This window comes from Cotesia glomerata, linkage group LG1 (genome assembly GCF_020080835.1).
Source record: "Cotesia glomerata isolate CgM1 linkage group LG1, MPM_Cglom_v2.3, whole genome shotgun sequence".
In the NCBI taxonomy this organism is placed as follows: domain Eukaryota; kingdom Metazoa; phylum Arthropoda; class Insecta; order Hymenoptera; family Braconidae; genus Cotesia; species Cotesia glomerata.
The window spans coordinates 26261385-26287213 of record NC_058158.1 but is presented as its reverse complement, the minus strand read 5'-3'; the positions used below and the strand labels follow the sequence as shown (position 1 = coordinate 26287213).

General features: G+C 33.2%; 2 protein-coding genes across 11 annotated transcripts in view; both read right to left on the bottom strand.

The window, feature by feature from the left end:
- Nucleotides 1-25829, bottom strand: part of LOC123271688 (glutamate receptor ionotropic, kainate 2) — a 294730-nt gene that overhangs the window by 117747 nt on the left and 151154 nt on the right. For all 10 annotated transcript variants that reach the window (XM_044738125.1, XM_044738076.1, XM_044738085.1 and 7 more), the window contains exon 5: nt 391-642. In XM_044738125.1, the coding sequence (XP_044594060.1) occupies nt 391-642 (252 nt within the window). The remainder of the gene's footprint in view (nt 1-390; nt 643-25829) is intronic.
- LOC123272065 lies at nt 13759-14733 on the bottom strand. The gene is made up of 2 exons (XM_044738692.1): nt 14405-14733; nt 13759-13961 (listed from the first exon to the last, which is right to left on the bottom strand). Exons 1-2 carry the CDS (start codon nt 14658-14660, stop codon nt 13765-13767), a joined length of 453 nt encoding a protein of 150 aa, XP_044594627.1. The 5' UTR covers nt 14661-14733; the 3' UTR covers nt 13759-13764.

Sequence of the window (25829 nt, the reverse complement as noted above, 5' to 3'; positions counted from 1 at the left end):
ATTTTATAATAAATTTTTGTGTATGATCAAGACTATGCAAATTAAATGAAATAAAATTGAAAAATTTGAATAATTAATATTTGAAAGTTCCAAAAATTTTTAATTTCATTAAACGATCTTTTCTTTTGAAAATTATAAGATAGAATATTATCGCTCAGTGATGTCGAAATATTTTGGTAAACATGTAAATTATTATTTGTATTGTCGATAATATTTATGATTTTCATTGAAGTATCAAAGATATCCTTCTATTGAATTTTCAGTACATGTAACCATAGATTTTGTCTAGCTAGCTAAATCCTGCCAACATCAATAGGTGAAATTTAGTATTCAGAAAGCATATTGAAACATTAACTATAGGATGAATTGGTAACTTTAATCAAAACATACCGTAATTTTCCTCATAGATTATGGCAACTTTGGTCCAGTTTAGAAAAGACATTAAATCTTTGAATGCTTTATTCAGATGGTCTTGGGCTGGATACAGATTAATACTGAACTCTTTGAATGCAGGTTCGAAGTCCATCCTAGCTTCGAGATGTGGTACATCTAAGGCTTCACAAATACTTTGAATATGCGCTCCTAATAGAGGATCTGATGGTCCGAATATTCCTTGAACAGATCGAGATAATTGCTTGCACGCTGTAATCAAAAACATCATCAACATTAGTCAGAACAAAATTTAATATATGTTTGATTTTTTTTTCTTACTTGAAAAAATACTTCATTAAAAACCTCCAATGAGGGTGGTGCAAAAAAAAGTTGTGTCAGCAGAAAATTATATGAGAGCAAAGAATCTGTGGTTTTTCACTGAAGCATTTCTTCTACATCTACTCTAGAATACTTTCTCCTTTCAATAGCCGAATACCGCTTTGACCGAGAATTTGATCAAAGGATAAATAAGCTCGTGCGACAGCTCTTTTACAAAAATATCGCCTGTTTGCGATTAAAATTTTTTAATTAGTTATATATACATATGAATAAATGGGTATATAGTATATTATGTAACTTTTTTCAGCTATCTCCGCGTTAAAAGTATTTAAAGGAGCTTGATATTTAATACTTTGTCATTCCAAATACTACCTCTTATAGGTGTTCAGTACATGAAAAATCATTTTTAGCACTGTTATTTTTTAGGGTTCATTATCTTCGTTTATTATGGTTACAAACTTGAAACTATGAAAAATAATAAATACAAAGACAATATCTTCCTGGTTAAAGAAATAATGCTGTTATTGTCAAAAGTTAGTATAAGGTAAAAGCCCCAATAGATGATCACGTACCAGTATATGATCACTCATGTATTTGTATATCTATATTCACAAATATAGGTATACAAATACATGGAGTGATCATATACTGGTACATGATCATCTATTGGGGCTTTTACCTTACTGCTTATTTTTCCAGTTATTGAAAGGGATCCAATAATTTCGTAATAAACAATTTAGTATGACCCACACTAACAATTTCTTTAATCGCATATCCTAAATGTTATTTATTTTAGGAGCCAAAAATAAAAATAGTAAACGAAAAGACATAAAAAAAATAATAATAATAAACTAACTTTATTTACAAACGACATTTGGCAAAAGTACACCATTATTTCAAGTACACCCTTGTCGACGTTTCGGAGCTCATCATCCGGCTAAGGGGAGTAAAATCGTTTCAGTATAGTGATTAGACCAGTTTTATGTATATCTATATAAAGTAATCTTTTAGGATGTATTTTTGTATTTTTACTTCTTAGATGAGAATAAAATTTTACTATCACTGGATTAATTTGATTCCCGAGTACAAAATTAGAAATTAAATTATTTATGTCGTACTTGGATTAGCAGTTATGTGTTATAATGTTATTAATTCCTGGAAACATATTTACAGAGCAATTAATAAAATTAAGAAGACTGTACTCACGTGTAAAAATAATGTGAAAGAACACGTAAGATAAATCATGAGTTAGAAATTGAATTATCAAAAAAATTTAAACTCGTTTTATCAGTGGTTTTGAGGTTTTTTTTACATATAAATTTTGAAAATTGACAATTCTGCATATAAAACTATCAAGAATTTTTATTGATCATAAAAATCGGGAATTAACAATTAACATCCCGGTAAGAATTACCATCATATATACTGTAAAAACTACAGTACAAAAATCTGTCACTCTACCACAATTTTTTTTTATAAACAGAAAATAAATTTGAAAAATTATAAAGAACAATCTTCTTATTTTTATATATAGCCATAAAGACTATACAAGAAAAATTTTTCTAAACTTTATTAGATTACTGAAAAATTTACATTTAAAAAAAATTTGAAAATTCATTTCAATCTTTTGAGTGATAGTAAAATTTCTCTCATAATTTTTGTCTTTCATTGAAAAATTGATAGAATAAATCGTTTTATTACACGTAAGTGCTTGTTAAAATTGAGTTACATTATTTCCTGTTATTCATCGGAATAAAATGTACATTCACTTACAAATTTCTTTCCGTCAGCAATCGAAATTTTCTTTTCACTACTAATTTTCTCTTATTTTGTAGCGAAAATTTTAAATAAATTTTCTCCTGAAAAACCAAATTAAATTATACAATCAATTAACAACTCTTTTCAAGTTAGTGAAATGGGGAATGCTGGTATTTATTTGCTACAACTAGTTCAGTAAAATGACGTTCACACCTATTGTCTCTTGGAAATACACTGTTGGATAAATTGGAAACGAATTTGGATTTTATAGCTTACGTAGCACCGAGCCACAAATGTATTGCAGACTCATCATGTCTAACTGGGAAATGCTCGGTGCAATCGTCGACATGCGTGGTGGTTGAATTAATTGGGGCACTCTGAAAACCTTGCGGAACTGCTAGTAATGTAGCGATGTAATAGTTAAACACTTAGCCAATTGACTTTGGTTTATTTCAACCATTATATCACCGCATATTCCAATGTTAGCCATCTATCTGGCAATTTTTATAATCGCGTCATTTTCCAGCTTTATAATTACTCACTATAAGAAAAAAAAACTAATAAATATTAACTTTTACCTGTAAAGAATATCAAGAATTGAATTTCTTTGAGAAAAAGTTTCTGCCATTAAAGTAAACATAAACTTTTAGTTAATAAGAAGATTCCGAATGATAAAAGTATTGAATTGAATACACGTAAAAGATAAACCAATCCTTATACTTTATACTTTTTAAATTAAATTTTTTCACATGCTGTGGTAGCTTTTGCAACATCTGCTTCAAAGTTAAATTTTTCGAGCGCAATGTGGTGGTTAAAGTACTCAATATATTTAGCCTTAGCTGTATTATGCATTCCCCTGCATCGTTTAAATTTAAGAAATTTGTATCGACAAAATCTGTCAATACTACTAAATAAGAAGATGTTTTTTTTTGATATACCTGATTACAAGAGTTACTGATCAAAAATAATTGAAATTTGTAGTATCTAAAGATTGTACGATTTGAAGTTAACCAGATCATGTTTCTAAAGCTAAAAGAGGGAAGGGAGGGGGTACCTCAAATTATACATCCTTCTTGCTCTGCAGAGCAAAAAGGGCATATAAATAGTATATTATTACACTACGAGGGCAGAAAGTTGAGATTACGGCGCGCAGTTCAGGGCTCTCAAATTTCTGCCCGTGTAGTGTATACTAGTTTTCTTGCTATCCGGTCGAAAGTACGCAAAAAATTGCTTTGAAAAAAAATTGATGCCTGCCCCCGACGTTTGCGGCACGAGCGAAGCGAGTGCTGCTGGTCGGGGGGGGGGGGGGGTAGGCATCAAATACACCTGTCAATAAAGATATTAATTTATAATTTATTATATTACTACTTTCTTTTGAGAAAAGATCTTAATTTAATTTAATAAATTTAAAGTTATAAATATATTATAAATTAACTCTGATTTTAAGAATAAAAAAAACAAAAAAATGAAATAATAATCGTAAAATGCATAGAAAAAAAAATTAAGAAAAAAATCTGTTTGTGTATTTTTTAAAATAATTATTTGTTCAATAATGAATTTATTTATTTGAAAATATCTATCAGAATAAAAAATATTTCTCGTTTTTTTTTGTAATTTAAATATTTAATAAGTCTCATTTCATTAAAATGAATATTTATTTTCTCTAATTAACTCAGTTTCAAGCTAAAATCATCGACACATAACAAGACAGATAGTCTAGTCAACAAGTTCAAAAACGTGAAAAATAGAGATAAAGGTCCTAAAAATATGAGCGATGGCTCATTCGATTCGGAATCACCTCTAGAAAAATGTTTTTGAAGGATTTTGGTGCAGGTAAAAAATTGCAATTGTTATTAACAAAATAAGATGGAAAAAAAACGATATTTCGTTTTTTGTTAATAACTCGACACTTAGTAATATTTACGCAATTTTGAAAAACGCCCGTTAAAGAGGAGAAAATTTCCAAGAAAACAGTCCGTACTCCCGGAACTCTATCTCCATTATTTATAATTTTAATTTGACGTTGAAAATAGGGCTCCGCGCGGCTGTTACGGCATGCGCGCGCCGCCGCTAAAGAGAGCTCAGCAATAAAAATAATTTTTTTATAACATAAAATGTGATTTTAAAAATTTGAAAAAATTCTAGTATCTTCTTAACACTTGAAAGAATCGAGCCGCGAAGAAAAAAAAGTTTAATCACCATTTTTGAAAAAGTTATCTAATTGTTAACTAACAAATTTTTTCCCAATCTCCGTTGGCATAAACAATGGGATAAAAGGTATAAATAATTGGCCTATAAATTTTAAACTTCGTGGAGCCCTTTTGATATATATACTTTATAAGATCCTGCGATAAATTTTCATTAAAGTTTATTAATTTCGATTGTTTAAACAATTAGTTAAGAAAAAATTTTGCTTTTAAAAATCATAATTTACACTTTTAAATAGTTTGGCAAAAAAAAAATTTTTTTTATTAATTATTTAATTGTTTATTAGTTTAACAATTTGTTATAAACAAATATTGACCAACGTTATATTTTTTTTCTGAAGCAGAAAAAAATTATAAAAACAGCCATATATAAAAAAGTTCCAAAAAAAATTTTCTTTTATTTATTATAATTAATTTTAATATCATACGGTACGGTAATTATCGCCACTACTTGATTTGTCAATTAAAAAATTGATATATCTTTTAAACTATCAGAGATACGATAAAGGACATTCAGGTCTTTTTTATAGAGAATGAATTTTTCTTTCAGATGGATCTAAGATCAAGTTCGTATCTATTGTTTATTAGCTATTACATGCATTTGTTTATAAAAATTCTGTATTTTTTTGACTTTTTCGTATCTTTTGTGATCTTTAACTTGTTAAATTATGCAGATACAGCAAAAAACCTTCAAACAATTTTGTTAAGGGATTAATTTTCTAACATATTAATTGTTAATCATACTTTTATTGCTAATTGTTTAAACAATATACTTACTGTGTTTGGTGTTCATTTGACTGGAGCTCCGTTGAACATAAATGTATTCTATTTTATTATGTAAAAAATCAAAATTCTTTTTGTGTATATTATTTAAAATTGTTCCCGTGATTTCCTAAACAGTTTAATAGACTTTTCATCGAGATTCTACTTATTTATTGTAATTTTCATCCCAAATTTCTTGTTTTTATTTTATACTATTTTATTAATCTATTTAAAAAATAACTTTTTTTCGGTTAAAGTATATAAGATTTTTTATAATAATGAATTAAGGTGGTTGAATAATAATAAAATTTGTTCGATTACATTTATTATCTTTATTTTTATCCTTTACAGTATTGCAAATAGTTTTTACGGTTTTTATTTTATATTTGACGTTTTCTTTTTTTTTTCAAAGGAGAAATTCGTGAAGTACTTGGCTCATCAACGTTAGAAGTCCGAGAGACTTCCACCGTTTCTTCAACTGCATTATCCTCTTCTATTTGATCTTCTTCTTCCTTTTCTCCTTCTTCTTCTTCTTCTTCTTCTTCTGAATCAGTATCATCTAATCCATAGATCGATCGTTTGAATTTCTCGTAAGCTAATCGTTTTGTATTTCGCTTTTCTAACTCTTTTTCCGAAATATAATCAAAATCATCATCATCATCTTCTTCATCTTCGTTGGCGTTTTCAGTAAGTTGAACCAGGTCAGTAGCATTTGAACAGCTCTCCCCTTTACATTCTTTACATGCTCTAGTACACTTCATCCCAGCTTTTTTGCAACTACAATTTTTGCTGCAATTTGAAGTTGAGCAGCTGCAGTGTACCAGTTTCAGTAAATCTATTGGTGCCAAAGGTTCTGTGGTTCTAATCGGTAGAAAGAGAGTTTCTGTTTTCTGCCATCCCCAGTCTTCAGGATTTTTAAATTACCAAGCCATGTCTGCACTTGATAATAAGCTCTTAAAGAATGTTGATGTGTAGCAGAAGCTGTTGGTGGTAAAGTTGCCAAATTTACTGCGGTAGAGTTTGTGACACCAGTTGAGAAGCGTTCGATTCTGCACTGGTTAATCGTATCTTCTTTAGCTGCAAATAATTTCAGCATAACTCGCTCTCCAGCTTCTTTTATCTCGCTGACTGACGATTGAGAGTTATAAAACTTTTCTACTTCCTGTTTCAAAATTGGGTCTTTCTGGATGCATTCCAGTAAGCTGTGTTTACCTTTTCTAAAGATGGAACTTACTGTATCACACCCGGTGAAAGCATGGCTAAATAGTAACAAATTCTTAAATTTAGCGTTTTTATCAGCTTCGTAAATTACATCTGGTGTTTTTAAAATCTTTGGCTTCCACATAGCTATATATTTGTCACTAGGTGCTAAATCGATAATCATTGCAGCCAAATCCACATCTGTGCCTACCACGATAACTTTTTTATCGAACTTCTGTGTTAGTTCTATTGCTGTATGTACTATCAATACATCCGCATCTTCAATTGCTTGGGAAACAGTGAAGCTATCTTTTTGTTGTAAATAATTAATTAGATACTCAACAAATCTCGACTTATTTTTTAGATTTGAAAGGAAGAAGTCTTTATTTCGCGGAATTGGCATATCTTCAGTAAACTTTACCTCTGGAGAAATTTTATTTCGTACTCGTCTGTAGCGCTCATAAGATTTGACCCCAAAGTTGTCGATGTTATAACCATCAAAAACAATTGTAGCATTCGCAGAGTAATGATTGCAAACGTATGCTGAATAATCCTCAAAGACTTTTTGAAATGTTCCATCCTTACGCCAAGTAACTTTATGTAAGAGAAATCCACCATCGATGACGTAATTGTACTCAGAAGGGTCTGGTTTAAAGAATTTTGTAGACTGAAGAGATTTGTACAACTCAGACTTATTACTTTCTCTCATTAAGCCTTTATCATTAAATAAGCTCATAGGGAACGGAGCAAGTTCGTGAAGTAAAGCTGTTTTTACAATGTCTTTGTTATTAATCATTGATGCTACAATGCGTTGAAACAAAAGTGTAGTATTGACCGTGATTGGTTCTTCGTCTATTATACAAAGTGGTGTTGTCTTTACAAGAGTTCTCACACAATCCTTCCTACTGAACTTATATGAGTCCGCATTAGCTCCAACCATTTTTGCCAAACTTTTCAGACCTTTTTCGATAGCTTTATGACAATCAACAGTTGAATCGCCGACTAATCCAGTTGAAAGTGACATAATTTTACCTGGTCTTGAATCAAAGAGCCCATGTTCTAAAAGCCAGGTCTTGAATGAACGAACATCTGCCCTATCTTTACTCCGACGAGCGAACGAATTTTTTTAAATTTATTGAGACAGGAAAGATGATAACGTGCCTTTACTTCTGTTAATGAATTTACTCGGGATATTAAATCAATAACATGCTGTCCAAGAGAATCATTACGTTGTTCCGCAAAATGTAATAATTTCTCTTTTATTTCATCTGATTGTATAATGTGTTTCTTACGTAATTTATTGTAGATGTCCTTTTGGCAAAACAAACAGTGTTTACTAAACTCAAAATCACTAGATACACTGCGTGTTGATATTCCGGAAACCGATGAGTTTGAAGAACCAGGAGTATCCTTGTTGGAAATTAAATATTTCGTTCGACACTTTTCGTGAACTTGAATTTCGGTTTTGCCTTCTAAAAATTTATGCTTATTATCACCGATTTTCATACTATATTCACGTAATGTGGCTATCCCACGTGCTTTAACGATTTTCACTTCTTGAGCTAATAAAGAACCAACAAACTTCCTTTCGCAGATGAAACATTTTAATGAGTAGTCCATTGTGATAAAATTATGACGGTCACAACGAAAAAAATGAGATTAAAGTATTGAGTTGGATGAAAAACTACGTGGTAATTTTGTAACTGTAATTTAATGTTCTAAATATAAGCAAAAATTGTTACTTTCTGATTCAATAGACGATTGATAACATATGCGAATGTTTCACTGGTTATTAAATTAAGAAACGTGTATCTTTCCACGATAAAAATATTAATAAGAATAATTGTATATACACCACGTTGATATACACTGAACTGCACTGGGTAACTGTTAGACAAACTATGAGCCACGTCGTCAGCTCTATCAGGTATAAGGGAACAGGTAAAAGAAATCTAACAAAGAATCGACCTTCGAAAGAAGCAGCTGCTCACTAAATATAACACTCCAAACCGGAGTAGTATATTCTAAAAACATAATTTTTAGAACAGAAAAATAAAATACCACTACGAAAAAATAAAAATTTACGAAAATTCGATAATATTGTCATAAGAATAAAGCAAAAACAGATATAATGTTTAAACAATTAGCAATAAAAGTATGATTAACAATTAATATGTTAGAAAATTAATCCCTTAACAAAATTGTTTGAAGGTTTTTTGCTGTATCTGCATAATTTAACAAGTTAAAGATCACAAAAGATACGAAAAAGTCAAAAAATACAGAATTTTTATAAACAAATGCATGTAATAGCTAATAAACAATAGATACGAACTTGATCTTAGATCCATCTGAAAGAAAAATTCATTCTCTATAAAAAGACCTGAATGTCCTTTATCGTATCTCTGATAGTTTAAAAGATATATCAATTTTTTAATTGACAAATCAAGTAGTGGCGATAATTACCGTACCGTATGATATTAAAATTAATTATAATAAATAAAAAGAAAATTTTTTGGAACTTTTTATATATGGCTGTTTTATAATTTTTTCTGCTTCAGAAAAAAATATAACGTTGGTCAATATTTGTTTATAACAAATTGTTAAACTAATAAACAATTAAATAATTAATAAAAAAATTTTTTTTTGCCAAACTATTTAAAAGTGTAAATTATGATTTTTAAAAGCAAAATTTTTTCTTAACTAATTGTTTAAACAATCGAAATATGAAAAAATCGTTTTTAAACAATTAAAAATTAAAATTAAGAAAAATTTTTTTTTTTTAAAAATCATAATTTTTTGTGGACAACCAAATAGCAAAAAAAAATTTTTCAAAAATATTGAATTTCTCTATTTGTTTAAAACAATTTTATAAACAAATTACGTAAAAAATTCATAACCTATATTAATTACTGCCATTGCTTAATGTGAAAACAGGCATAGCTAAATATTAGTTGAAAAAAAAATTTTTATCAACTTTTTAGATTTTTAATTTTTCAATAGTTATAAAAATCATAATTAACAAATTAATAAACTTTAATGAAAATTTATCGCAGGATCTTATAAAGTATATATATCAAAAGGGCTCCACGAAGTTTAAAATTTATAGGCCAATTATTTATACCTTTTATCCCATTGTTTATGCCAACGGAGATTGGGAAAAAATTTGTTAGTTAACAATTAGATAACTTTTTCAAAAATGGTGATTAAACTTTTTTTCTTCGCGGCTCGATTCTTTCAAGTGTTAAGAAGATACTAGAATTTTTCAAATTTTTAAAATCACATTTTATGTTATAAAAAAATTATTTTTATTGCTGAGCTCTCTTTAGCGGCGGCGCGCGCATGCCGTAACAGCCGCGCGGAGCCCTATTTTCAACGTCAAATTAAAATTATAAATAATGGAGATAGAGTTCCGGGAGTACGGACTTTTTTCTTGGAAATTTTCTCCTCTTTAACGGGCTTTTTTCAAAATTGCTTAAATATTAATATTTTTCGAGTTATTAACAAAAAACGAAATATCGTTTTTTTTCCATCTTATTTTGTTAATAACAATTGCAATTTTTTACCTGCACCAAAATCCTTCAAAAACATTTTTCTAGAGGTGATTCCGAATCGAATGAGCCATCGCTCATATTTTTAGGACCTTTATCTCTATTTTTCACGTTTTTGAACTTGTTGACTAGACTAAGATACATTCATAACAATCACAAGTAAGGTTAGGCTTATAAACATAAGTAATAGAGTGAGCGCGACTACCGACTTTCGGACTTTCTGCCGCCTCGTGTTTCGTTGTCAGTGCACGAATACATTATTTCGGCTCCCCGTCGTAGGGCGCGTGCGCGACTTGATCACGGCATAAAACTGAGGCTTTCTGCCATGAAATCGCAGTGGAAACCCCGTACTTTCGACCGGCGTAGTAAGAAAAATATTTTTCTTTATACCTCGGTTGAAAGTACGCATCTTTTGCAACTATTTCGAGGCAGAAAGTTAAAGATTCGTGCATTGATTAAGCTACACATTCGCCTTCTATAACAGCGGGAGCAAATGCTTTCGCTACCGCGCCTGACATTAGTCATTTGTTACTAACTTATATAATTATACTATAGAACTATGTTTTGTTTACGCTGATCATTTACGATTGATGGTATAAATAGAGATATAGATAAAAATATAACTGTCGTAAGAGTGAGTAGATCATCCGATGTAACTTATAACCAGGTTGTACTGTACTGAGATTCAGTTTGACAGTGACGTGTGTAAAATGGATCAACTTTATTTAATTAATGAATTATTTAGAAAAATGTACGCAGTAACAACAATTTAATTTGATTCTTATTAATTATTTTTAATTTTCAGATAATATGCTCGTTTTTTCTATTTTTAACCGAGAATAATCTTTATTATGTTTGTTGAATTCAAGAAATTTCAGTTTTATTTAATCTAAAAATTAAAATAAAAAATGTTTTTTAATTACTTTTTATTTGATTTTACATTAATTTTTTTTTATTTGATGCCCCCCCGCCCCCCGACCAGCAGCACTCGCTTCGCTCGTGCCGCAAATGTCGGGGGCAGGCATCAATTTTTTTTCGATACAGTACATGAAATATTTTACGTACTTTCGACCGGCTATAAAGAAAAATAGTATACACTACACGGGCAGAAGTTTGAGAGCTCTGAACTGCGCGCCGTGAACTGCGCGACTCGGCTACGCCTCGAGCATCATGGCGCGTAGTGCAGAAATCTCAAACTTTCTGCCCTAATAGTGTAATATATTATTACTCCCATCAACTCAGGGATTCAAAAATTATGAAAAGTTACTAAAAAAATGAGAAATAAACATTTTTTCGGTGTACGCCCTTTTGGCTTTAAGAAAAAATTTTTTCATAGCAAAAAGAGTGTATGTCAAAAAAATTTTATTTAAATTTCCTTACTTTCTGCATTAGAAATTGAACCTTTTGAACTTCTGGCTAAAACGTTTAAATACTTTTAAAAAGTCAAGTAATTATTGAATTTAGTCAGAACTTCAAAAATTAAGCTTTCATCAAATCCCGACGCTTGGCATCCTAACACTCTAGGAAATTTTCAATTTTGATCACCGCAGAAATTCCACACATTCCATTTCTGATTTGAAACGATAAAAAATAAAAATACAATTTTTAACTTCCCGCTAAGAAAATTGAAAATTTTCAAAAATCGGGAAGTTATTGGTTTACCTCGTTTTTCGAAAATCGAGTTTTCAACGGATGTTGACGTTTTGAGGTCCTAGGAAGCTTCCCTGAATGTTTCCACGATGATGTCCGTATGTCTGTATGCATGTGTGAGTGTGTGTGTGTGTGTGTGTGTGTTTTTTTTTTTTTTTTTCTCTCTAGGGGGGGGGGAATCCTTTTTACGGATTCCAGGCGTAGCTGTTTGGCCTGGATATGTGGCGACTCGACGCAGTGACATACTAAAACTCTGACGCTGACGCCCCTACCCACTAAACCCTAAAACCCTTTTCTCTTCTATCCTCTGATCCCCCATGGTACCGCCGTAAGGCATTTCTTCGCGGGGGGAGGAATTAGCTGCCGCTCTTCCTTCTGGTGGCTAAGATGTTATTTCTTCCTTCTAGATTCTGTCTTTCGCTCTTTTCCTCTCAATGGATCGCAACTCGGTAAGCACTTTTGTTGCAAAAGTGCTTGTGGCGTTCCAGGCAGCTTCTGATGACAGCATTGCTGCTACTATTGTCTCTGGTTGGATTTTCCTCTTCAGGATATTCTCCAGCTCATCTCGCTGTGGGTAAAAACGTGGGCACTCAAAGACAACGTGCTCTGCATCTTCATTGACTCCTGAGCAGGACGGGTACTCCGGGGAATCATGATGCTTGAAGCGGTGGAGATACGCCCGGAAACAGCCGTGTCCTGATAACATCTGTGTAAGATAATAGTTGACCTCACCGTGACTCCGGTTTAGCCAAACGTTGATCCTTGGTATGAGACGATGCGTCCACCTACCCTTCACTGTGGCATCCCACTGTAGTTGCCATCTACTTATGCTCCTCTGCCGCTCTTCTGTTCCAAGCTCCTCAGCGCTTAGTGTGGTTGACTTCTTTCATTGGTAAAGGATCCGTCTTTCCTCAGCTAAGACTCTGAGAGGCAAAGTTCCGGAGATGACACACACTGCTTCCATAGATATTGTGCGGAAGGCACTTGCTATTCTTAAGGCACTCAGACGGTAGACTGGTCCAGCCTTTCTCCATGATTCTTGCTTTTCTAGTGCGTCCGCCCAGATAGATATTCCGTAAGTGAGCACTGATGTGACTACAGATGATAGTAGTAGTCTTCTGCTCTGCTTTGGGCCTCCGACGTTTGGCATCAGTCGTGCTAAGCTAGCTACCACTGCTGATGCTTTTGCACTCACGTGTTCGACTTGCTGCTTAAAGTTGAGTCGGGCATCAAGCATCACTCCCAGATATCGGATATATGGTTGTGATGTGATTTCTTGTTCTCCGACTTTCAGTTTTATGGTCTCTATCACTTTTCTGCTGGTAATAAGCACAGCCTCAGTCTTCTGTTTAGCCAGTTGTAGGTTCATTGAATCCATCCACCGGTTAACTTTCTCAAAGGTGATACCGAACATGTGGTTTATCTCATCTAGGTGTTTTGCAACGATTACGACAGCTACATCGTCTGCATATGCAACAAGCTTGACACTTCTTGGAAGAGTCAGTCTCAGCAGGCCATCATACATGACATTCCACAGAAGTGGACCCAGAACAGAACCCTGGGGTACACCTCCGGTAATACCGTACTCTTTTGGACCATATTTCGTGTCGTATCTCAGGATTCTGTCCGTGAAGTAGCTAGCCACTATCCTACGTAGGTATCCTGGTACGTTTTTCTCTTCCAAGGCTTGCATAATGCAGTCCCAGTTGACGGAGTTGAAGGCATTTTTGATGTCCAGAGTGGCCACCAGGCAGTACTTCTTCGCTCCACCCTTCCATCTGATCCCTTCGATTGCCTCCTTGGCCGTTGCAACAACCAAGTTGATTGCGTCCAGGGTTGATCGTCCTTTCCGAAAACCATACTGGTTGTCTGCCAGGAGTGGATCGACAACTGCTTCTATTCTTTGGTGGATTATACGCTCAAGTATCTTACCTGCCGTGTCTAACATACAAAGTGGTCGATAAGATGACGGTTCTTCTGGTGGCTTTTTCCCTTTTGGAAGTAGTACTAGTCGTTGCTGCTTCCACTTCTGAGGGAAAATCCCTTCCTTGAGGCATGTGTCGTAGACGTCCAGGAACAATGATGGCACTGCTTTTATAGTTGTTTTTAAAGCAATATTGGGGACCCCGTCCAATCCCGGCGCTTTATTGTTCCCTACACGATTACAAGCCTCCATCAGTTCTCCCTCCGTGACAGATGGAATGTCATCCATTTCATTCTGCGCTAATAGGTAGTTAAACTTGCTTTGTTCGGAGAACAACGCGTTTACAATCTTTTGTAGGATTTGAGGACACGTGGGTGATGGCATTAGCTGGTTTTTAAGATGGGTCATGACCACCTTATACGGCCTACCCCACAGATCTCTGTCCACCTCGTTGATGAGCTCCTTCCAGCATTTTCTTTTGCTATCTTTGATGGCTTTGTTCAGGGATCGACGGGCTTTTTTGTACTCTGCGACCAGCTCCACAGAGTTAGGTCGTCGGTAGCCACGCTGAGATATTCTTCTCTTCTGATGACACTCTTTACGAAGGGCGCTGATGTGGTCGTTCCACCAGTGAACGGAAGGTCTTGTGTTTATGCCACGTCTACGAGACATACTGGCGTCACACGCCTGGGTCACTCTTTTCATCAGGTCCTTGGTCTTCTCTTCTGCGCAGCCCGCGATAATCTGGTCACTATTGAGAGCTACTAACAATGCCCTTGGGTCAAGAGTTTTTACCTTCCAACCAATGGTGTTAAGTTGCTTTTTAGGTCTTCTCGGGCTCTGGGCGTTTAATATTTCCCAGAGAATCGCGTTGTGGTCGCTGGCTGTGTAGGTATCCATCACCTTCCAGTTGATATTACCTCTGGTGAGGCTGCCACTGAAGAAAGTGAGATCTACAATAGAACTTGTGTCACCTTTGGTGTAGGTTGGTGTGTCACCATTGTTGAGCAGTACTACATCTAATGTAGAAAAGGCTTCTAGTAATTCCTTTCCTCGCGCGTTTGTATTCTTGCTACCCCAGTCTACTGCCCAGGCGTTGAAGCCCCCAGCTATTGCCACTGGGTGGTAATGCTTCGCGTCCTCGGTAAGTCGATCCAGAAATGCGGTGAATTCGACAGTAGAGAGGCTAGGTGGTGCGTCACAGCTATAGAAGCGGATGCCCTCTACTGATACTGCTACAAAGCCGGCATTGCTGTTGTCGACTGCATTTTGGAAAGGGAGCTTGCCACATGACCAGATGACAGCTTTGGATGTGCTGTCAGATTCCCAGGGTTGGGTACTCAGGTGTTTATATGGCTCTGCTATCAGTACCAAGTCAAGCTCTAGTTCTCGCACAGATTGCATGAGCAGGTCATGCGCTGCCTCACAATGGTTGAAATTGAGCTGCAGTATCCTCATGCTTGTTTGTTCGTCAACTTCTGGAGTGCATCCTGAAATAACGGGCACTTATGGGTACCGGCATGGTGGGCAACATTCTCTGCACTTTCAATCTCAGCACATAATGCACATTTAGCGGGATTTTTACAATCAGCAATCTTGTGCCCTTCTTGTCCGCACCTAATGCAAAGCTTCGACCGGTCCACCTTGCTTTTGCACTGGGATCCATGATGTCCGAAATGCCAGTATTTAAAGCATTGAATAGGTCTCTTCGTTGTCCTTATTCGGCAATTAACCCAACCAATCCGGATTTTGCTACTTCCATCCAGTAGTTTCTGTGCTGTTGCTGCTGGTAGAATTACTGTGGCAATTTGAGTACCTCTATAGGCCTTACGGATCTTGATTGCCTCTAGTGGTATCTCACAGCCATCTCCAGCTTCCTCCTGTAGGGCACCCTGGATGTGATCCTTAGTTGTGTCATCATCGACGTCTCGGATCTCAATTACCTCCTGTGGTCCTTTGCAGGTTACTTTTGCGTCTTCTTTCAGAATGTCTGCAATGGTCTTTCTCAATGTTTGGCCTTTGTCGGTGCTCTTCCTCGAAAGAGTTATCAGCATATCTCCAGCATTGGTCTTATGGATCTTCTCTACCGTACTGCGGACCTGGTCGTCAGGGACGTCCTGTTTTATTCGACGCAGGATCTCGGCGTACTTTGCTTTCTCTGTCAGCCGAATGATGAGGGCATCAAGTCTGATCCATTTCCGCGGTTTCTTTCGCTTGGGTTCAGGTCGGGGCTCCTTTGACGTCTGTTTTGAGAGCATCTCTTTCTTCTGTCGCTTTAGCTCTTGCTTGGACTGAACTTTTTGCCAGACTGACGCTTTTTCCTGTTCGTCGCTTCGCCCTGCCGCTCCTTGTGGAGGGCTTTTCTTCAAATCCTTTTTCTTCATGGCTTGGCTGATTGTTGGGTCAGGAGAAGGTCGATTTTTTCTCTTACTTGACTTGTTGCTGGCTTCACTTTTGTCTTCCGCGACTGATTCACCGTCACCTTCAGCTCCGGTGTCCATTGCTTCGTCAGTCACGTCGATAGCCTGACAGTCTTTCTCCGGTGTAGCATGGGATATGCGCTGCAATGATGAGCGCCACTCCTAGTCCAGCTTCTCAAACCTTTGAAGGGCGTTAGTTACACCAGTCATCTTGGAATTAATCTCTTTGTGAATGTTGACCTTTGGTTGGACGAAATCATTCAACTCACTGATCAGCTTTTCAAGGCGTTTGAGCGCTTGCGAACGCTTCATTTCAGCGCTTGCGTCAATCGCTGCTTGTTGGGCATGTAGCCCGTTTCCACTTTTGTTTGTTTCCTTTGAATTACTCATACTTTTTAATTTACCAGTGCATCGTACGGAGTGGAGCGGGTTGCCATAACTAGGAACGGGTGTACCCTCGGAGATAGTACTCCTACCCCAGTTCCCTGAGGCCTAGCCGACACTTAGCCAGTCCCGGAATACACGGAAGGACTAGACTCGCTCGGAGCGGTGAAGATTCCGATCTCTAACACTCACTGTGTACTTCCTGATCAAGGCCCGAAGTGGCTGGCTCCTGATCCACTGCTGCAACTTACACCTCGGTAGAGCAAGCTCACATCAGCCGTGGCCTGCATCGTCGGAAACTACGATACAGGTTCCGGTCACTCCCAGTGGGTCACAGCAGAGAACGATCGTCTTGTTAGGTCAGTTAGTGCGACCAACCCATTAAAGGGGAGTTTTGTCCACGGGAGCGTATTTTGTTTGGTTATTTTGCTTGGCTCCTACCCGCTGTACCTCATCAACTAAGAGATTAAGTGTCATCCAAAGACAGCGAGCGTTCTCCCATCCGCTCGGGAAGACGCGCCCGGTAGCAGTATCTCTTCTGCCCCGAGTGTGTGTGTGTGTGTGTATGTGTGTGTATGTATGTATGTGACCCTCTTATAACTTTTGAACGGCTTGACCGATTTCAACGCGGTTGGCGCCATTCGAAAGGGCTTAGCCAAACTTAGATTTTGTCTATAATTTAGACCGATTCGGACCGATATATTTTGAGAAATCCTAAAAAAACTACAAAAAAAATTTTTTTCAAATGTGGTTTTATTGGAATAACTTTTAAACGGTTGGACCGATTGATTTAAAAATCTAATCAGCTCTTAAGGTCAAAAAACCACGTCGATCACCACAAGTCCTGTCAAAATCGGTTGATTCGTTCGTGAGTTATCGTTGTCTAAAGAAAACCGAAAAAAGTGTTTTTTCGGAATTACTTCAAAATTATTGGCTCGATCAATTGAAACTTAACAATCCTTTATAGGGCTTTAAAAACTGCGTCGAATGCCGCCAACCGCGTGAAAATCGGTTCATTCATTCAAAAGTTATTGCCGTTTAAAAATTCAAAAAATTGCGTTTTGTCAAACTACTATTAGAGTTTTGAGCTCGAAGAGCTTAAAATGACACATAAATCATATTTTTAAGCTCCAAAAGCTCAAAAATGTAATGTGTAATTTTGAGCGCTTAAGCACAAAATGAGCGGGAAGTTGCAGGGAAGGCCTTTAGGGTCAGCTGTCGTCCTAATTTTTTTTATCTACGTCCTTTTTAGGAACGCTTTATAATTAACAGAATAAATTATAAAGTATACAAATTATCTTCTATAACTTCAATTATCGGAAAATTTTTCACGTAGTAATAGATTTTAAGAAAAAATTAAAATAAGTAACATTCATTTTTGGCACATGTGGCAATGTCCAATGCCAAAATCTGCATTTTTAGTAGATTTCATACACGGAGAGAATTTTATGTTAACGGTAACCATCCCTATTTTGTAGCTTCTACTATCCAGGATGGTTATTAACTTTTACAAAGTTAAGATAATAAATGCAACTATCCGGCGATTGTAATTAGTACAATCAGTATATATTAATTCCCACAATTATGATGATACGGTTTATCATCTAGATGGTAACTTTTATCATCGGAGATAGTTAAAATCATCATGATTGCAATCATAAAAAAAAATCAACAGCAAGTATAAAAAACTAAATTTTTTCGATTTTAGAGTCAGAATATAATAACATTCTAATGTTTAACATAAGAGTGAGTATTGATAAAAGTATATCTATATTTTTAAGAGAATAACAAAAATTTTGTCTCCAGGATAGTCATATAATAAAATCGGTTTTTTTTTTTGTGAAATTTAGTGTCATTGCAAAAGTTTTGACTTGAATTTCCGCCTTTTCAAGGTTTCATATCATTCTCATCGATAGTCAATTTATCATGATAAGTATTTAGGCTGCATTCGAAAATGCTCCATTTCTAGACACATAATTAAGAAATGACCTTTTATCTTATATCTTGTGAACTATTGACATTTTTAAAGATATAAACTCACCCAGACATTACACTCATCGAGACCTTTCATTTGAGTACCCACATCAACTTTTCATATATTTTATATATATATATATATATATATATATATATATATATATATATATATATATATATATTATATAAATATATAAAATATATGCTTATATCTTCAAAAATGTCAATATTTAAGAAAGTACAGTGCAATTTAACAAAAGTCATTATTTAATAAAGCGAATTTTTTGTTTATTTATAATTCACAAGTCACGGTAGTCACATAGTGACTAATCCTATTACTAGCTGCGATGTAATAATTACCATCATGATTGATAATAACTAATATATATATATATATATATATATATATATATATATATATATATATATATATATATATATTAGTGGTCCAAAAAAAAAAAGTTTTTTGCCTATCATCTTAAAAGCTTCTCTAAAGCATAACTAAAATTCCCTTCAAAGCGCAGCTTGATATCTCAATTCTTCATGGAGCTCAATGAATTTTTATTTTCCCACTTAAATAACACGTAAAAAAATTTTATTTACGTTTTTATCCGGTAAAACTACGAAAAAAATTTTTTTTTGTATTTTTTGTCATTTAATCTTGTAGGAAATTTAATTCTCTACAAAAAAATACTGAAGTAGTTTCTTTGTAACATTAACGAGTAACAAGTTGTTGAGCTTTAAATACTCGCACAAAAGAAAATTTGAACGAAGATCGTTTCAAAGCATCTTTTCGAAAACTTTTTTGGTAACTTCATGTGTTTATTTCAAAATTTATCGAACTAGACTGTTTCTAATATAATTAACACATGTATTTTGGTGAAGTATCAACTGTGAATTATGAATAATTTCTCTCATTACAATTTGGATATTTTTTCCTATGAGCAGTGATTTTTTAAAATTGAACTTGAATTTCATGATGGAATCTGAATCAAGAGCAAGCTAGTACTTCCGGATGTATACTGAATTTAATTTTTTTATTTAAGAACAAGTAGGACAGGTGAATATTTAAATTTTGAATATGATGCTGGGACGCTTTTTGACCGAATGAAAAATCATGAAACTTTGCAGGAGTACGTAAATAGAAGTTCTTCGTGAATTGATTCTTTTATTTTTAAATTTAATCATTTCAAAAAAAATATGATAAATAAACAGATAGAGTTCGTGCGTAAAACTGCCTTATCTCAGGAGTCATCATATATTTAAGTAAATAAGCTTGACGATAAAGAAATTGCTAATAAACATACAACCAATATAATCTTTGAGACTGATTAAATTTTTTTGGTTATTTCTTATTTTAGTTTATATTACTTATAAGACATAATTATTAAAATGCAGCTAGGTTAGGGTAAAAAACTAATTGTCAACAAAAAATTTAATTTACTATATATCTTCATGTAGGCCGCAAGAGAGTGCTAAAAGTAAATTATCTAGTTTAATTTTTTTAAGCAGTGGTTAGAGTATTTACCAAGTCTGGTAAATATCTCCTTCAGTGCATTTTACATGTGGTTCAAATAAACAAACCGATATGACTGAATTACCGATATCAGACTGTATACCATGTTTTTAAGAAGAAAAATATAAATTACATAATCAAATACTTTGAAACAGAAAATGTAATACAACATGGATTCTAAAATCATATATAATTAAATTTTCTTTTATTTAAAGCTTAATAACTTTTTACTTTTTAGGATAACGAAAAAATTACCTCGGTACTTTTTTGTAGAGAATTAAATTTCCTACAAGAATAAATGACGAAAAATACAAAAAAAAATTTTTTTCGTAGTTTTACCGGATGAAAACGTAAATAAAATTTTTTTACGTGTTATTTAAATAGGAAAATAAAAATTCATTGAGCTTCATGAAGAATTGAGGCATCAAACTGCGCTTAAGAGAGAATTTTTTTTATACCTTAGAGAAGTTTTTGAGATAACAGCACTTGAAAAAAAAAATAAAAATGTTTTTTTTGGACCACTCTAAATATATATATATTAGGGCGTGTCATTTTTAGGTGATATTTTTTTTTTTACTGCTATACCAGAAAATCTGGTAGTATATAGAAAATAAAAAATTATGCCGCTGAGCTAGAGATTTTAAGTCCAATAGCGGTTTAGCTCATCAAAAAATTCGATTTCCCATTTAAATAACACAGGAAAAACTTTTTTTTTGTTTCAAGTGGACTTTTCGTTATTAAAAAAATTTTTTTTCAAAAAACCTTCTAATGGCTTTTGTAGAAAATCAAATTCTCTAGAAAAATATCTCTTTGGACGAAGACTGTAGAACCACTATTTTCGAAGTTATAGCCCATTAAACGGTAAAATTAAAAAAAATACACATTAAATTCCATTTAATTTTCAATTTATTACTCTTACATGAATAATTTAATTTTATTGTACATTTTTGAGCATCAAAATTTTTAATTAAAGTATTGACTCGTTTCAATATAATAATCTAAGTCAAATTATTATTAATTAATCGTTATCATTACAAAACATTTCATTTTTTCATTTATCTAAAAATGGTAAAATTAACGTCTACTTGTTAGCATTTGAAAATTTTTTCCTGTGCATAGCTACAACTTGCAATAAGTACTGTTTCTGCTCTTCATTAGCAGTTAAGCTTTAATTGTAGGCTTCCATCAATTGGACCGCCCGTTCCGCAGTATCATTAACAACGTGTAAATTTTTTAAAATTTTGAGGCACGTATTGTAACTTTTGTCAGATATCCACTGATCAAGATGTAAATTTAAAAAATCAGTTGGGAGTTCCAACCTTTTAAAAATAATCATCGACTCTTCCGATGCAAAGTCATACAATTCTTTGTTTAGTAAAGAATTAATATTAACATTTTTTACATTAAATCGTTTAAAGTTTTTAATTTGACTTTTTTTTTTTCTGAATCGATTCAATGAATTTTAATTTGATTTCTGCGCTAACATTATTATCAAATAATGACAAACAAATAAGTTGTTCAGATAAATACCACAAGTGATTGCTGAATTTTTTTGACGCTAGTTCTGAAATATTTTTATTTATTTTTTTATAATTCAGTAAATCTTTCATAAATTCTAAATCCTCTCGAGGAGCTTGGATTGCTGAAAGCGCACAATACCATGCTTTTATGTATACTAATACGATGAAAATACACGGAAAAAAAAAAATTTCGTTCTGGTAACCTAACTGTAGAGTTACCACAACTATACACAGTTTACTGTTCGTTGTAGAGTTACAGTAACAAAATGTTATTTAGTTCTGATAACTCAATGTTGTTGAGCTCTCAGAGCTCTACGGGATTGTTCTCAGAGCCAAACAGTATAGTTGGGAGCGCCCTACATTGCGCAGTAGTGGAGTGCGCTGACATATTTCATAACCTTCTAAAATGACAAACAGAATTATTTTGTTACTCATCCATATTATTAAAAATATATGAGGAAAATTGAGTTTCCAGTTTATTTATTTAAGGAAATAGGTTTTTTTTTTTTTTTTTGTCAAATTGAATTTCATTAGAACAGTTTTGTATTTATGGTTTTTCAAGGTTTATTTGCAGTGACTGTTAATTTAATTTATTAGTTGAATATATTGTAATATTAAGTAATAAGTTGGGATACATTTAAAAGACCCCATTTAACACAAAATAAAATTTGTTTTCGTTTATTTATCTTTTCTTGTGCATATACGGTAGTGATTTTATGTCCAATATTTATTGATATAATTAAGAAAATAAGATAACTTTGTGACGACCATATTTTTATTATCAAATAATTTTTATTTGTAATATCAGTTCTATTATTATTTTATTTCTATTATAATACTATTCTTATTTGTCATATACAATTATTGTTGGCAATATAAATTCATTCTGCCGCATTTATTTATTAAATTATCAATGCTAAATCGTAAAAAAAATTATTAAAGACTGGCAAAAATTTGTTATAGTACGATCCTGTAGAGTTGTGAGAGGTAAATAACGTTTAGCTCTCAGAGCTCTACGATGTAGAGTTGCAGGAGCCAAACGGTATTGTTACCATAAGAAAACGTTAACCTACTGGAACTTTTTACAACTAACTAACTACTATAGAGTTCCTATAGCAAAATTTTTTTCTCCATGTACAAATGTGGCGGAGTCCCGAAGCCCAACACCAATTCTAAAAACTCTTTATAATCATCTCAGTCATGCTTATCCTGAAATATAAATTTTGTAATTGAATTTTGAGGATCTGAATCAAGATTTGTGACTAATCAATAAATTAACCGCAATTATCATTTAGAATTGAATAAAACACTGTGATCCGGTTTTAAATGAGTACTATGCGAATAACGCTACTGTCAGAAAATTAGGAGAGTAAAATAATTTCCAATTTTTTATAGTAAGTTCTGAAAGGATGTAACTTTATTAAAAGCTACTATTTCGAGATAAAATAAAGCATTTTAACTCATAAATTCTCTACTAATAAAAATGAGACACATAATTTTTTCACAGGTTTTCCTTTCAGCCCGATCAGAACTAATATTAATCAAAATAATTTTTAAAATTTGTTGATTTTCAAATATATTTCTGAAAGAGGTTCATTTGACCAAAAAATGTAGACGAGAATTTTGACAATGAAAAGAAAAATTTGATAAGATAATAATAGTGCTCGATAAACAATTACGATTGTTATAGAATATTTTGTAGTTGGTATATGATCGTCGGTGTTTTTGTCTTTGAGTTCATTATTGCGAAACCATAAAGTACTCTCCAAAATAACCAAAACGATGACCTTCTTAAAACTAATGTACAAATGTCAATAATTAGAAAAAATGATTATAATTTAAATACCTGTAGTCTATCATATAACCAAGATTTTACTTTTTGTATTTGAGTATTTTAGTTTGATTTTTATTAATTACTTAAAAATTAATAGAAACAATTATTGTTATTAGTGCGGCGATTATTATTTAATTATTGTATTTATTTAGTTAATAATATTATATTATTGTTACCGAAGGTATGATTAAATTAAGAAATTAAGCGTGTGAGAAATTATTATGAAGCCGAGCGAATTAAGTGAGCAAAAGAAATTAATTGTAAAAGAAATTAAAAGACTGAGAAAATTATTCTAAGTTCCGAACAAGATTTAGTATGGGAAAGCGACGAATGGATATATAATGAAAGACATGACGATTATTATTTTGTGAGAAATAATTTATGTAAGCGAAAATTTTATAAGTCCCAAGCAAGATTTAGTATGGGAAATCGACGAAGGGATAGAGAATGAAAGAAATTACGATTAAAATAATAAGGAATTGTGAATTTGACGAAACGAATGGATGGATAATGAAAGAAATGACGATTATTATTTTAAAGAATTGTGTTTAGGAAATAAAAACTTAGAAAATTTTCGCCGATCGTTGAGCTTGCGCGAGCCTCGATAAATGTCGAAGATGTTTCGTTTGTAGTGATGATTCAAAAATATGTTAAGTTCCGTTTTGAAAATAATTTTGACAAGCAATTCTTTCTCGGGAGAATTACTCGAGTGAATACTCTTCACCAAGTAATTCTAGAGGATGATACTCTACCTGGAGTCTGACCAAGACCCAGGTAAGTATCGTGAACCGACCGGATGAAAGTGCTACTCCCCGTGCCGAAGCCTTCAGCTGAGGTACGGTAGATGATCATAAGCCGTGTAGGTGGGAGCGAGGAGGATACTCTCCACTTGCTCTCAGGGTAGAGTTTAGGACCCCACAAGGATGACGGCTAGTCGCCCTGAGGGGGGAGGTGTTATTGGGAAACTAGTTAGTATTTTGTAGACCGCGTTTTTGAGTTTGAACCGTGAATACCGACGTGTATGTTTAAATAGAAAGTTTCTATTGTATTAGTGTATATTGCTTATATTGTTTCTTGATTTTGAACCGCGTTCATGATTCTGAACTGCGAATATGTGTGAAAAGATTGTTCTAATGTATTGTTTATATTGTTTAATTTGCTTATATTGTTCATATCGTTTATTAACATGATCAGGCCAATAAAGAGGTTTCCTTTTTCTTTGATTTATTTAAAATGAAGTGTTTTGTTTATATTTTGTTATTGATAATGTAATCCCCGTTTAAGACCCTGGACTCCGGCGAGCACATTTCGAGCCGGGGACTAATTAGATAATTATATTTTAAAAACGTGGACGTTATAATCAATAATGAAACTTATTATTTCATTTTTTTTTTTTCGTGAATTCTTTCATTTATAATTGAATCCTGAATGCCAGTTTCAAATTTTGTTTTGTCTATGTTTTTCCAATTATTTTGGAATCGTACAAAAACTGCTGCATTAGGAGAACTTACTCTTGGCCAAACAACTTCGACAACGCTTCTTAAAATCAATTCATACACATGATGTCGACATGCCAAATATAATAATGGTTTTTTTAACATTTTTTCTAATTAGCCGCATGTTCCTTTATCAACTCCTTAAATAAAAATGATTAAAAATATTAATATTACCAATCATCAGCCGGAAGTATAAACTATAATATCGAAAAATATATTCTTGAACAAGTATTAAAAGTAAGTTGCATGCAATGAACATAAATGACAAGATCTGAAAAATTTTCTGCACACAAGGTTAGTTTCTTTAAAGTTGTAACTTGACGCCAGTAGAAAACGAGGCATTGGAAATATCATGATTCTGATTTGAAAAATTATAAATAGGTAAATTAAATGATATATTTAAGAACAACCGTGTCGTCCCGAAGCAACAATATTACAACTTTAAAAAAGCTTTTTTTATATGCGTCATTTTACCAAATAAAATCGATTTAACTCATATTGGAGCTTTCACAAAATCAGACGTGATTTTATTAATATTGGTACTTATTTGCATAAGAATAATGAAGAAATAACAATATTTAAAAAATAAATGAAATTTTAAAAATCATCACTCAATTGTAAGGGCTCCAATTTTTAAAGGATTTCTCTCTCTCTCTCTCTAATAAAAAAAAATTAGGAAAACGGTTGACCCTGAAGGCCATCCCTGCAACTTCCCGCTAATTCCATACTTAGGTGCTTAAAATTGCACCAATGACGTTTTTGAGCTCTTCGAGCTCAAAAATACAATTTATGGGTTATTTTGAGCTCTCCGAGCTCAAAGAGATTGCTTTCCTATGCTTTAAAGCTCTTCGAGCTCAAAAGTCTGATAGAGATTTGATAAGACACTATTTTTTGAATTTTTAAACCGCAATAACTTTTGAAT

Excerpts from the sequence above, each read along its gene's own strand:
- LOC123272065 (XM_044738692.1), bottom strand. The coding sequence starts at position 14,660 with ATGGATACCTACACAGCCAGCGACCACAACGCGATTCTCTGGGAAATA. Across the intron at positions 13,962-14,404 it reads TAGACGTGGCATAAACACAA|GTCCCCAATATTGCTTTAAA; the intron begins GACCTTCCGTTC and ends GGATTGGACGGG.